The 15,075-nt window shown below is 34.6% G+C and overlaps 1 protein-coding gene across 1 annotated transcript in view; it reads left to right on the top strand.

The window, feature by feature from the left end:
- The window catches only part of LOC145246847 (proton myo-inositol cotransporter-like), an 83,828-nt gene extending 75,176 nt beyond the window's left edge, over positions 1-8,652 (top strand). Inside the window, exons 8-9 of the mRNA XM_080108693.1 lie at positions 3,483-3,635; positions 8,348-8,652. Coding sequence (XP_079964819.1) covers positions 3,483-3,635; positions 8,348-8,517 — 323 coding nt within the window. The 3' untranslated portion in view covers positions 8,518-8,652. The remainder of the gene's footprint in view (positions 1-3,482; positions 3,636-8,347) is intronic.
- The last annotated feature ends 6,423 nt before the right edge of the window (positions 8,653-15,075 follow it).

The following is a 15,075-nucleotide window of genomic DNA, read 5'->3' as shown; positions in this document are numbered from 1 at the left end:
TATAACAAGATTAAAAACACTGAAATTAATGGCTCTAATCCAGAAAGCAATGCTTCTATAATATAAACGCTCTGATCAACATACACAAGGGCCGCCCTCCCGCTCCAAGGGCAAATAGCTCTTTTGCCGGGTCTAAGGTAAACTCTACCATAATATTTTTAGGTTGATAATAATCATGTTTATAAGCAACATGGAAACTAATAATTTCCCCCACCCTTTATCTGTACCTAAACCTAAACGTAGATTCCATGGACAAAACTTTTTCCTTAGAATTGCACGCTCGTGGAACTCTCATCCGTTTCCCTACTTTCCAGCTAACTACAATATGGTCGTCTTCAAGTCTAACAAAAACAAGTTCCTTTTGAGCCGTTCCCTTAAATAGTCCAAGTTACCAAATTTCCACTACTAACGATTATCGTCCCAATGACTACCGGATACTCATTAACGTTTATCCTCGAGTGGCCTTCGGGTTTGATGAGTGATGACTCTTTTGTAAAAGAAAAAAAACATACTATAGAAACGGCTCTGATCGAAATACAGGATGATCTCCCTTCCTCTAAGGGCAGATAACTCTCATTTTACTTAAAAAAAAAAAAAAAAATAATAATAATAATTGTCTCTATTCAGACTACTATTCTTATCTTGTTTGTTTTAACTTTTTGGTCAAACTTGGAAACCTTTAAGTTAATCTTTGAGGTTGTATTTTTCTCATTTACAGCTAGATAGAATTGCTAATAATGAACCTATGGTGCATTAGTGCTTTTTTTTTTTTTTTTTTTTTTCTCCTTATGAAAATCGCTCCAGACAAGGCATGAAGTCACTTGATGTAAGAAACTAAAAGAACAAAATGATTAAAAAAGGTAAAAAAAAACAAACAAAAATAAGTATCGATGAATAGATTCTGACCCAGAGAACAGCAATTCTTCCCTCTTTGTCAGAAACATCACTCATGGAATGTGAGGAGTAAAGGATTTAATATAAAGGAAACAAGAGTCACAAGGCTGCTGAAAATAAAGCTAAAATCAATTTTCTGCTCTTCTTAGGTAGGTTAAAAGCAATCAGTTCTGAGTAACAGTCTTGTAGATGACAGCAACAATCAAAAATAAACTAATGAAGCATGATTGGATCAAGAGTACCTGTCCCAGGATGGGTAAAACTATTTTCTCCGAACAGAACAGCTTTACACTCCTTTTCTGATTCTTTTACACAAATCAGAATCAAAGTATAATATGTCTAGAATCTTTATTCTAATTCTGAATGGCTTTTATTCTAGAAAATGTCTCAAATCAGAAGCTCTTGAGAAAAAATTAAAATTAACGGAATCTTAATTGGTGTGTAATGACCACTGGTCAAATTTAATGCGAATCTGAAATATTTGAATTTTGACATAGAGCGTGTGCCCACACTACGTTTCCTAAAATCCCTTGGAAATATTTATTAATTTATGCCTAATAACTATTGTTTGAATTTCACAAAAGTTAGAGGTATCTGAATTTTTAGCAGGGTTCCCCCCCCCCACCTTATTACCTCTCCTTACAGCATAATCACGTTGACACACCGGTTCCCGCTTGATCACCAAAGTTAAGCAACATTGAACCTGGTTAGTACTAAATGGGTGACCATATGGGACTTCCAGGCGCTGTATGTGCTCTCCACTTATCTCGGCATTGTTTCCAGTCGTTCCGAACTTCTACTTGCTAAGCAGTGCCGATTCAGGAGAGGTGTAGTTGGGGATAGCGCAACCCTTGCCTCACAATTACACATGCAGCTGCCCCTACAAAGGGTATCCTTTGTCTTTTAAGACTGAATGGAGGCATCAAGATTACCTCCCCTTGCATAAAATTTAATTAAATTGAATATAGCATACATTATGAACCCTTACACTTAGCTGTGTTTCAAAATTCATACTGGTGTTACCAGATCAGGTAGTCCGAAGATATCAACTTCCTGATTTAAATGGTCCTGGATATGACCTTTAAACTATATCCGATGGTGAGGCCTCACCCTGCGGGCTTTGGGGAGTGTGGAGCTACCCTTTAATTAACATTGCTCCCAGATCCACTCTGACCCGGAGTGGTAGTACCTGTTAGGGTCCCAACTATGGGTTAAATAGAATCTGACGTAAAAAATATATACTCTATTAAAAATTGTTCCTCAAAATAACTTGATTCGGCATTAAATAACCTGAAAAAGGTTGATATGTCGTAAAACAACCAACAACCAATCCTAATTTAAATGCACGAAACATTGATGTTGTTGTACAGGGTGGGGCAGAGGAACTTGTTTACTTATATTTGACGCCCTGAAGTGATGCTTGCTTCAAGGATGGTAAGGATGGACTTATTTGAGAGGATGAAGTTTAAAGTTCAATTCTTAATATGCGTTATTTATTTTTTGTTTATTTTTCAAGAACCCCACTGCGCATCATGGAGTGGACGAAGTTGAAACGCGCTTTTGCTGTTGAGGCATTTTTCAAGCGGTCGCTCAATCATCGCAACGCAACGTGCATTCCGTAGACATTTCAATATTAATCAGTAAAAATTAAAATAAAATGATGAGGTATACCCGGGCTTGAACAGGGGATCATTCAATCTGTAGTTGAATGCTTTAGTTATATTTCCAGATTATAGTAAATCTTTTTTAAGAAGAAATGATTTGCTAAAATTTTATTATCTCCCTTAGCTAGTGTAACATAAAATAGTATCGTGTAAAAATTATTCTGTTTTATCTATAAGACAGAAAAGCTCTTTTAAGATCAAATTTTTTGCGATTTTCTATATTTATCAGATGATTTTCTGTACAAAACATATCTAAGAACACTGCCAGACATATAAATTAGCTTTATGCGAAATTTGCAAAAGATAGGCTCAGTCATTTTGCAACCTATGAGGGAGGAAGTTACACACACACACATACACACACACACACACACACACACACACACACACAGTGACTTTTATAAGACAAGATTAAAATAAAATAGTGAGCTGGGCTTGAACAGAGGACCATTCGATCTGTAGTTGAATGCTCTACCACTGAGCTATATCTGCAGATTATAATAAATCTGTTTTTTCAGAAGAAAGGATTTGCTGAGATTTTATTTCCCTTGGCTGGTGTAGCATAAAATGTTCTCCTGTAAAAATTATTCTTTTTTATCTATAAGAGAGAAAATTGATTTTTAAGACTGGATTTTTTTGATTTTCGATATTTATCGGATGAATTTCTGTACAAAACATATTTAAGAACACTGCCAGACATATAAATTAGATTTGTGTTAAATTTGGAAAAAATAGGCTTAGCCGTTTTGGAACCTATGATTAAGGAACTCACTCACACACACACACACACACACACACACACACACACACAAAGTGACTTTTATATAAGAGTAGAGATAGAGATGTTGAATGTGTCAGGATGCCAATCACATAATTATGTTTTGTTAATTTAAACGTTTGATATTTATTTTTTTTTTGTTACAGGTTTAGGACCTTTACCATGGACAATATGTTCAGAAATTTATCCGATGTGGGCTCGTGGTATTTGCAACTCAATCAGCTCTGGTGTGATGTGGTTCTTCTCATGGTTGATGACGGGCACTTTTCTCAGCATGATCCAACAGTTCACAACATACGGTTAGAAACTTTTTTTTTTCCCATCTCTCTTACATAAAATATATATGGCACAATCACGTTAATGCACCAGTTCTTGCTGGATCACCGAAGTTAAGTAACTATGAGCCTGGCCAGTGCCAGATGGGTGACCATTTGGGAAGGCTAGGTGTCATTATGTACAGTGCCAAGTTGTGGAAATTTTCAGATTGGTATCTGGGGTCATGTTTAACTCACTTGGGGAGATGCCCCCCTCCCCTGAATCAAGACGGAAAGCAACGGGAAACTACCGTCTTTAATTATCTTACTGAGAATACCATGGCTCTGCAATTTGAAGAGTTGTGGTTGCCATTGCCGATGCTGTTAAAACAACAGGGCCACTGACTGCCTATCTCTTTGTTATTTTTTGATTTGTTAAATTATGTCCATTTGTCTTTGAAGCCGATTACATTTGAATGTGACTGATTGTTCAAGGTTTCGAATAGATACACTTGTTGTTTCTAGATTTATCAGAGAAATCAGAACTTTTTATCAGAAATTGGAGGAATCAGAACTTTTTATCAGAAATTGGAGGAATCGGAACATTTTATCAGAAATCGGAGGAATCAGAACATTTTATCAGAAATTGGAGAAATCAGAACATTTTATCAGAAATTGGAGAAATCAGAACTTTTTATCAGAAATTGGAGGAATCAGAACTTTTTATCAGAAATTGGAGGAATCAGAACTTTTTATCAGAAATTGGAGAAATCAGAACTTTTTATCAGAAATTGGAGAAATCAGAACTTTTTATCAGAAATTGGAGAAATCAGAACTTTTTATCAGAAATTGGAGAAATCAGAACTTTTTATCAGAAATTGGAGAAATCAGAACTTTTTATCAGAAATTGGAGGAATCAGAACTTTTTATCAGAAATTGGAGGAATCAGAACTTTTTATCAGAAATTGGAGGAATCAGAACTTTTTATCAGAAATTGGAGGAATCAGAACTTTTTATCAGAAATTGGAGGAATCAGAACTTTTTATCAGAAATTGGAGGAATCAGAACTTTTTATCAGAAATTGGAGGAATCAGAACTTTTTATCAGAAATTGGAGGAATCAGAACTTTTTATCAGAAATTGGAGGAATCAGAACTTTTTATCAGAAATTGGAGGAATCAGAACTTTTTATCAGAAATTGGAGGAATCAGAACTTTTTATCAGAAATTGGAGGAATCAGAACTTTTTATCAGAAATTGGAGGAATCAGAACTTTTTATCAGAAATTGGAGGAATCAGAACTTTTTATCAGAAATTAGAGGAATCAGAACTTTTTATCAGAAATTGGAGGAATCAGAACTTTTTATCAGAAATTGGAGGAATCAGAACTTTTTATCAGAAATTGGAGGAATCAGAACTTTTTATCAGAAATTGGAGGAATCAGAACTTTTTATCAGAAATTGGAGGAATCAGAACTTTTTATCAGAAATTGGAGGAATCGGAACTTTTTATCAGAAATCGGAGGAATCGGAACATTTTATCAGAAATCGGAGGAATCGGAACATTTTATCAGAAATTGGAGAAATCAGAACATTTTATCAGAAATCGGAGAAATCAGAACTTTTTATCAGAAATTGGAGGAATCAGAACTTTTTATTAGAAATTGGAGGAATCAGAACATTTTATCAGAAATTGGAGGAATCAGAACTTTTTATCAGAAATCGGAGGAATCAGAACATTTTATCAGAAATTGGAGAAATCAGAACATTTTATCAGAAATTGGAGAAATCAGAACTTTTTATCAGAAATTGGAGGAATCAGAACTTTTTATCAGAAATTGGAGGAATCAGAACTTTTTATCAGAAATTGGAGAAATCAGAACTTTTTATCAGAAATTGGAGAAATCAGAACTTTTTATCAGAAATTGGAGAAATCAGAACTTTTTATCAGAAATTGGAGAAATCAGAACTTTTTATCAGAAATTGGAGAAATCAGAACTTTTTATCAGAAATTGGAGAAATCAGAACTTTTTATCAGAAATTGGAGGAATCAGAACTTTTTATCAGAAATTGGAGGAATCAGAACTTTTTATCAGAAATTGGAGGAATCAGAACTTTTTATCAGAAATTGGAGGAATCAGAACTTTTTATCAGAAATTGGAGGAATCAGAACTTTTTATCAGAAATTGGAGGAATCAGAACTTTTTATCAGAAATTGGAGGAATCAGAACTTTTTATCAGAAATTGGAGGAATCAGAACTTTTTATCAGAAATTGGAGGAATCAGAACTTTTTATCAGAAATTGGAGGAATCAGAACTTTTTATCAGAAATTGGAGGAATCAGAACTTTTTATCAGAAATTGGAGGAATCAGAACTTTTTATCAGAAATTGGAGGAATCAGAACTTTTTATCAGAAATCAGAGAAATTTCAGCCACAAAACGATTCTTTTAATGTTTTTGTTGCTTGTTCATAAAAGAAAAAAACAAAAAAAATGTCTATGTGATGTATGAAGTGCCTGCAATAAGTTTTCAGATTTTTATCCTTTAGGCACTTTTAATCATATTACACACATGAAACTCTAGTCCCCTTCAAATTAATCTCCTTCAGCTGCAATGCACTATTTGTACCATTCCAACAACTTTTGGAAGGCCCCATGCGTGAGTGTGTTAATGACCCTCGTCACAACCTCTTTCATCTCCTCAATTGTCTCAAAAATGACAGTCTGTGTTTTCCTTGAGCTGAGCTAATAACCAGAAGTCACAGGGAGCAAAGTTTGAACTATAGGGTGGAAGAGGAACTGTCTTGATGCCCATCTTGGTTGAATAGTCTGTGACAAGAATAGAGTTGTGGACTTTGTGAATAATTGTGTGTACCGTTTCCACAACAAAAACGGTCCTCTCGTGACGACGACCGGTTCTACGCATGCATCAGATGATGTCATGACCTGATTTACTTTAAATAGTTGAAAAACTGACTAAATTCCATGTACATCGTGTTAGCTCAGTTGGTTAACGCGTTGGTTCGTTATCTAAACGTTTTGGGTTCGAATCGTGGTGTGAGATGTCTTTTTTTTCTTTTTTTTTTTTGATTTTTTAAATATAAATATTGAACCAGTGTTATTTACGCCATTTTTCACGTAACGTTCGTTTTTCTGGGTTTTTTTACTTCGCTTATCCACCCCCGACCACACACCCAAAATCACCCGGATACCCACCGATTTTTTAAATTTTAATATCGAAACAAGCTTATTTAAGCCATTTCTTTATTGTTTTTTCGATTTTTACATTTAGCATCGTTTGTTTGCCTTACGTTTTTTTTTCAGTGTTTTGATTATTCCCCCCCCCCCCCCGGCTTAAGTTTTAATGTTGTTTTCTTTTTTTACTTCGCTTATAACAAACAAACCTGGTCATAGACCTCATTTGCTGAATAGCTATTGCTCTACGACTTCCGTGCGCGCACCTGTCAATTTGGTTCTTACTTAAATAAATTCAAACATCTTTCAATAACTCATTCTGGCTGGTCGATTCTTTTTTTTTTCAAACTTCGCCTCAGGGCTTCGGCTTCAAGCCTACCAACTTTTCTTTTTCTTTTTGATTTAACAGCACACACACACCTCCAAACACCCCGGCAATGCCGGGTACCCCCGCTAGTCTATGAATATAAAAGCGAAAATGTATGTATGTATGTTCGCTTTTTGTGTATGTCTGTAAAAGGCTTTTTTCGCTGGACTTCTCGGTCGGCTCATTCCTTCTCAAAATGTTTTATATCACGTCTAAATGATAATATCTAAGAGTTACGAATGAGGGTCGCGTGTGTATTTAATTTGCATGACTTTTACACAATATTTTTTCCAGAATTTTAGATCGTTGCGTGTATCTTTCGCTTTTCAGTATAACAAAAAGCGAAACTAGATTCGAATTGGCACTTCCCGGTGGTCTCCGGAAAGCGATGTAAACGTTTGGTCAATGTCAGCTTTCATTTTTTTAGCGTCATATCAAACAATTGCTTTCGTCTGGACACTCCCCTAATAAATGGGGAGCTAGTTTTCCCCAAAGTTGGGTAAAAACAAACAAACCGAGTTATTGACCTCATTAAAAACTGTCCCGCAGAAAATGTTAACTGCTGAATAGCTATTGCTTACGTTGTCGTCGTAACGTTCGCATAAAATATTAAATCTACAACTTCCACTTGACGTCATTTAGTGCGGGCACCTGTCAATTCTCTTTTTAATTAAATAAATTCAAACTTCTTTTAGTAACTCCTTCTTGCTGGGCGGTCAGTTAACGTGTCATGTTCTTTTCACATTTTATTTTCCAACTTCGCCTCAGGGCTTCGGGTTCAATTCTAACTAATTACCAAAACATGTTTCACCCCACCCCCCTCCCCCGGGTTTCTTTTTGATTTAAGAACAAACACACCTCGAAACACCCAGGCAACGCCGGGTACCCCCGCTAGTTTAAAATTAAAAAAAAATCAAATTTTTGGCTAAACAATAATCGATATCTTGTTGCCATTTTGAAAATAGTTTAAAATCATTACTAGTTAATTCTCTGGCGTGTTTGAAATCGTTGTCATTAGTTCAAAGGAGATAACTCTATTTATTTAAATAGAATAATTCAATTTCTTTTTTTCTTTTTTTTTGGACACTATAGTATTTAACATTACAAAATCGCTTCAGAGGGTGGTAGATTGGTAGATAGGTCACTTAACACTTTGTTTCTGCTTCATATTTTTAAAAATATTTTTTTTTCTTTTCAGGAACATTCTTTTTGATGGCATGTATCACTTTCATTGGATGGATACTTTGGTTCATTTGCCTTCCGGAAACCAAAGGAAAACTTTTGGAAGAAACAGAATTGTTATTCACTGAACCGTTTTTTACAAAAAAAAAATTGGAAATTGAAAAAAGTGAACCGAAATTTGTTTGACGATTCATCGATTAGGAAAACATTTTTTTAAAACAAATTTGTGCTATTTAGCTTTTTGTTTTGTCTTGTGTGTGTTTTTTTGTTGTTTTTTTTAACGTTTGTGTTGCTTGTGTGTTTTTATTAGAACATTTGTGTTTTTTTTTTATCGTTTCTGTTATCTTTTTGGTTTCAACTTTTTGTGTTTTTTGTTTCAACATATGTTTTTTCAACATTTGTGTGGTGTATTTTTTTTAACGTTTGTATTGTTTTTTCAATGTTTGTGTGGTGTATTTTTTTTAACGTTTGTATTGTTTTTTCAATGTTTGTATTGTTTTTTCAATGTTGATATTGTTTTTTCAATGTTGATATTGTTTTTTCAACGTTTGTATTGTTTTTTCAACGTTTGTATTGTTTTTTCAACGTTTGTATTGTTTTTTCAACGTTTGTATTGTGTTTTTTCAACGTTTGTATTGTTTTTTCAACGTTTGTGTTGTGTAATTAGCATTTATATTTGTTTTGATGTTTTTTGTTTCAATGTTTATATTGTGTATTTAGACATTTGCATTTTGTATTTTAACGTTTGTGTTGTGTGTTTCTTTTTGTTTTGATGTTTGCACTGTTTTTTTTTATTTAATGTACTTTTTGTGATATTTTAATGTTTCTTGTTTTTTGTTGTTGATTTTCACTTATAAAACTTTGATCCCTTTCTGCTTACATATTAATCGTCCTCCGACGCATCCTTTGTATATGACTGAGCTTTATTTGTCCATTGTTTTTCATTATTTATTTATTTTTGTGCTTGTTTTATTAGATTTTTAATGTTTTTGTTTCTTTTTGCTTGATACGCTACTTTTGTCGAATATGACTTATTGTTGTGAGATATTTTTGAAAAGTTGTTTTTGGTTGGTCTACCGGACTTGAGTATTTTCTATTTATTGAATTTTGTTTCAATTATTTTTTTTTTTATATTAAAAAAAAAAATCTATTCGGTCGGTCTTTATAAAACTGCGAACTTTGATTGCGATAACAACCCTAAACATGTGCCTTTTATTAATTAACTAGCCTGGGTGCCTGGCATTGCCCGGGTGTTTGTACGTGTGTGTGTGTATTGAGCAAAAAAAAAAAAAAAAAGTTGTAGTAGGCAGGCAGGCTTGAACCTGTGACGCAAAGATGGAAAAGAAAGTGAAAGAAAATCTGATGTCTTACTGTTACTTCATGATGCGACAGGAAGTGTAAAGCGTTCAAATTGAACGTAGTCAAAAAACAAAAGATGATTTGCAGAAATGGTGTTGCTTTTAAATTTCCCACGAAAGCAAATTAGACACAAGGTCAATTTTAATGTGGGGGGAAAAAACAGCTCCCCCAAAAAATAGGCAAAAAGAGGGCACTCTGGCAGTATCCAAATAAAATAATTTACCCTTCATTGATCAAGGAACAATGACAGAACAGAGACTACCCGGCCTGAAGACCAGGCAGTTGCGTTCCAATAATTCCTCTTTATTTATATGAAAAAGACAAACAGTCGACACAACAGCATAGTGGGAATTTTGTTTAACTTGATCAAAAAAAAGATAGAGACGATGTCCGTTTGCGAATCTGAGATATTTCGATCTGGGAAGTATGTAACTACTTCTTGCGGAATCTAACCGACAAGAGAACTCTCACCCAAAAAGGGTTCTGGATATGACCTTAAACTATATCCAGTGGTAAGGCCCCAGCTTGTGGGTTTTAGGGAGTGTGGAGCCACCCTTTAATTACCATTGCTCCCAGGTCCACTCTGACCCGGAGTGGTAGTAGCTGTTAGGGTTCTAACTAAACCGACTTGAAAACAACAAATATATTCTATTAAAAATTTTTTCTTCAAAATCTTTGGATTCGGCATTAAATAACCCGAAAAGGGTTGATATGCCATAAAACAAAAACAACCAACCAACCTACAGACACTAGTGTTTCATGCTTACGCAATCATCAGTGTAGGGTAACAATTGGATATACACAAACGCTCGTGCCCATTTTGCCCTTTATATAATAGGAAAAACAAAAAACGATGGCATTGTCTTATTTTTACTTGTATTTTTGAAATAGGATAAAGTTTCCTAACATTTAAAACAACTTCATTGATTTGCTTTTGTCAACGTGTAATTAAAAGGGAAATGAAAGAGGAAGGTGTTTGCAAATGAACACGTCTACAAGTAACAAAGACAAAATGTAAGAAAGGTTAAATAAACATCCCAGTTATAAGAAAGAGAGAAATGGATTGGATGAATGTTTCATTTGTAAGGAAAAATCTTCATAGATGAAGAATAGGGGTATGCAATCTTGAAAAACGGGCAGTGTGTGTGTTGTTTTATTTTACTTCAGCCAAATTTCTCATAAATCAAGGGGCCCACTACCTGGGGCTAACACTTGAACCCTATATGAGATACATAGATATCCGAATGTTCCATTAAAGTTCTTTGTTTCAAACACTGAGTTACTAAAGAAATTGAAGATACTTTTCCTCTCCTTTTTTTTTTTTTCATTTTTCTTAAACTTTTTCTTCTAGGGGATGGGACATCCAACCAGATGTCTGACATTTACCCCTATTTTAGTGAGTCCAACCAAGAGATCTTTTCAGGATACTAGCCGTCCCTTTGAGTGCAATCGTTTGTATTTCACTTGCACTTGGTTCACCGGGTATGCTTGCTATGTACTTTTTAAAGTTCTTTTTCATAAGCCCAGTTGCTCCTATGATGACTGGTATAATTGAAACGTCTTTTAATTTCCAATTTCGTTTCATATCATACATAAGTCCTTGATACTTTGTTATCTTTTCCCTCTCAACTCTGTTAAGCCCTGTATCATTGGGTACACTGACCTCTATTACGGTCGCTTTTTTGTTTGCTCTGTCCCAAATCACTATATCCCTGTCCCAACCATTTTCATGTTGTAGTTTATCTTTCATTTTATTCTCTTGATCTTACTGGATTCCAAGACAAGAACTTATCTAGTCTGGTGGAGTATCCAACTTTGTGCTGTTACTTAAGGTAACATCACTTGGAGAAGGTGCACCATTCCTTGTAAAAGCTAATGAAAGTTAGCCATAGTGAAGAGATATTATTTGGGCAGCGAATACGAAATGTGATTTTGAATATTTGGTCAGGGTTTCCTTCAAGGGAAAAATATCCTCATGCCAGGTTGTTCTGACAAACCCCTGTACAGAGAGACCTTAGACACTCGAGTCTAGTAGGCATTCAAGTTCTCTCCAGTAGGCATTCAAGTTCTGTGTGTGTGTGTGTGTTGTATTAAGTCTACTTGTGTGCAGTGGTCACCATATTGAATTCTTGGGTCTTTTTCTCAAAGTTCAGTATTTCTGTTGCATCCCAAGAGAGAAGCTAGTGGCTTCCTCAAACATGGAATTGTTTACAATGTTTTGTCCTGGCCAAGAACAGAGGAAGAATCTAGCAGACAATATTTTTTATCAACTTTCATTGTGTACTCAGCTCGTCTGAGAGATGGTTCCTGATTGGGCAAAACAGAAAAAAAAGCTGAATGTTTGCACCAATCAATTCTAAGCTTAGAAAATAAGCACATATTCAAAAGTATGTACTGCAAATTGTTGTTGCTGTTTTATCTCTGCTACTGTTCCTATTTACAATGCCTCCCCACGGGACAGAGTTAGACACCAGGGTCGTTTTTTACTGTGTAGAGAAAAGGAACAAAAATAAAAATTGTCTCCGTCGTGAAGGATTTCTCCTCCACTGACAAAGAACAAGAAATTGAAGTGCAGCATCTGAAGAACAGATACTACACTTTGAGGTATTTATTTGCTCCCCCACTGAGCAAATTAGGCACAAGGCCGATTTTTAAAGTGAGGAGTGAAGGGGAAATGGGGACCAACTCCCCGGGGAGTTGGGGAGCTGGATAGTGACAATTGGTATGAAGGGTTGCCCCTACATTGACCAAGATTTTATATGTGAGGTTTCTCCCACCTATGGTCTTTGCTTGCAATATCTGCCAGAACAGATACTACACTTTGATCTTTTTATTTATTTGCTTCCCCACTGAGCAAATTAGGCAGGAGGCCGTTTTTTAATGTGGAGATAGGGGGAGGGAGAGAGGGGATCCAGCTCCCGAAAAGTGGGAAGTGGGAGCTGGATTAGAAACTGTTGGTATGAAGGGTTGCCCCTTCAGTGACCAAGGTCAGATATGTGGGATTACCCCCACACATGGTCTTTGCTAGTCATAGCTTTGCAGTATCTGTGATCTTGTCCCGAAAGCCAAGTTGCTGCTGCTTGTAGCACCACTGCTACAGTTCTACTGCTACTACTACTAAAGTCTTTTCCTTTTCTTTATATCATATGTATTATGTTTCTCTTAGTCTATTGTTCTGTCTGTTTGTTCCACTTTTTCTCTGAAAGTACTGGATCGATTTGCCTGAAATATTATCTCCCTTGGCAGGTGTAACGTAAAATATTTCCTGTAAAAAAAAAAAAGAAAAAAAAAAGCCATTTTTCAAGATCGGATTTTTTTTATACTTATCAGATAAATTTCTGTACAAAGCATATCTAAGAACACTGCCAGACATATAAATTAGCTTTGTGTGAAATTTGCAAAAGATAGGCTCAGCCGTTTCAGAACCTATGAGGAAGACCCCCCCCCACACACACAATGTGACTTTTCTATAATAGTAGAGATGGAGATATTTAGAGATTTTTAAGAATTGGAATCGGTAATTGTATCAGAATCAGGAAAAATATTGGAATTGTCCTATCACTAATATATATTATCACGTTTTGGCCGATCATACAGAATTTTGAATAAAACCCTTTTATTTAATCCACAGTGATTGCTTGTTCATAAGAATCTGTGGTGCAACGAATAAAAGTGCTAAATTCTGAGACAATAAAAGTAAGTTTCATTTTAACTTTTAAAATCAATTATTTTAATTGGAATTCATTATTGAGATGAGTATTATTTATATATATTTATTGCGGACTATTCCTCTGGCCTTTGTCAGGTGGTAACCACGACGGATAGGAACTTTGAATCTCCTAACTGCATTCTCAGCAATCACTGCCATCCGTAGTTGTTGTTGTCTCACCACGTTTTGGCCAAGTAAGCATCTGGCCAGTTTTGGGTAGGATTGAAACCGCTATCTTCAGACAATGTCCATCTGGAACCGTAGAGGTTCAACATCTCTATCAACTGCGCCACGGACCCCGAAGAGCGATCAAGGTTGGATTCTTTGATCTTATAAATCCACGTTTATTTATTATCTGATCTTCGATAGTCGGGTCCGTACCGATTGGTATATATATTATTCCTTAATTGGAATTCATTCAGTGATTTCTGAGAATGCAGTTAGGAGATTTTGAAGTTCCTATCCGTCGTGGTTAGCACCTGATGAGGGCCAGAAGAATAGTTGGCCGAAACGTCGTGAAAAACCACAACCAATAAAGATGAAAATAACTAATAAAAAGCTGAGAATAATAGTCCGAAATAAAAATAAATTAATATACATATTGCTCATCTCAAAAATAAATTCCAATTAAGGAATAGTATATAATTGGAATTCATTATTGAGATGAGTATTATTTTAATTTATTTATTGCGGACTATTATTCGCATCTTTATTAGTTGTTGTTTCATGATGTTTCGGCCAACTATCCGTCGCGGTTACCACCTGACGAAGGTCAGAGGAATAGTTGGCCGAAACGTCATGAAACAACAACTAATAAAGATGAGAATAATAGTCCGCAATAAATAAATTAATTTAAAATCAACTTTATTGAGAATAATAGTCCGCAATAAATAAATTAATTTAAAATCAACTTTATTGAGAATAATAGTCCGCAATAAATAAATTAATTTAAAATCAACTTTATTGAGAATAATAGTCCGCAATAAATAAATTAATTTAAAATCAACTTTATTGAGAATAATAGTCCGCAATAAATAAATTAATTTAAAATCAACTTTATTGAGAATAATAGTCCGCAATAAATAAATTAATTTAAAATCAACTTTATTGAGAATAATAGTCCGCAATAAATAAATTAATTTAAAATCAACTTTATTGAGAATAATAGTCCGCAATAAATAAATTAATTTAAAATCAACTTTATTGAGAATAATAGTCCGCAATAAATAAATTAATTTAAAATCAACTTTATTGAGAATAATAGTCCGCAATAAATAAATTAATTTAAAATCAACTTTATTGAGAATAATAGTCCGCAATAAATAAATTAATTTAAAATCAACTTTATTGAGAATAATAGTCCGCAATAAATAAATTAATTTAAAATCAACTTTATTGAGAATAATAGTCCGCAATAAATTAATTTAAAATCATCTTCATTAGTAACATGTATATGAGAGACATGGTTTAGTAGCTTAAAGTGTTCTTGTGTGTAAGGACAGATTGAATATCATACCCGCTTGTTGAAGGAGAGAATAGTTCAGTGTACACGTGTTGTACTTAGCCATAGTCAGGACAAAGGATTAGACAGCCCTTAGACGTAAGCCAGTTAATGGAGAAAGAAAGAGAAAAGCGTTCATGTGTATACGTGTTGTAGGAGCATGCGTCCGATAGTA

Source organism: Euprymna scolopes, chromosome 24 (genome assembly GCF_053919585.1).
Source record: "Euprymna scolopes isolate OS-2025 chromosome 24, ASM5391958v1, whole genome shotgun sequence".
Taxonomy (NCBI): Eukaryota; Metazoa; Mollusca; class Cephalopoda; order Sepiida; family Sepiolidae; genus Euprymna; species Euprymna scolopes.
This window is presented reverse-complemented; position numbering and strand designations above follow the sequence as displayed.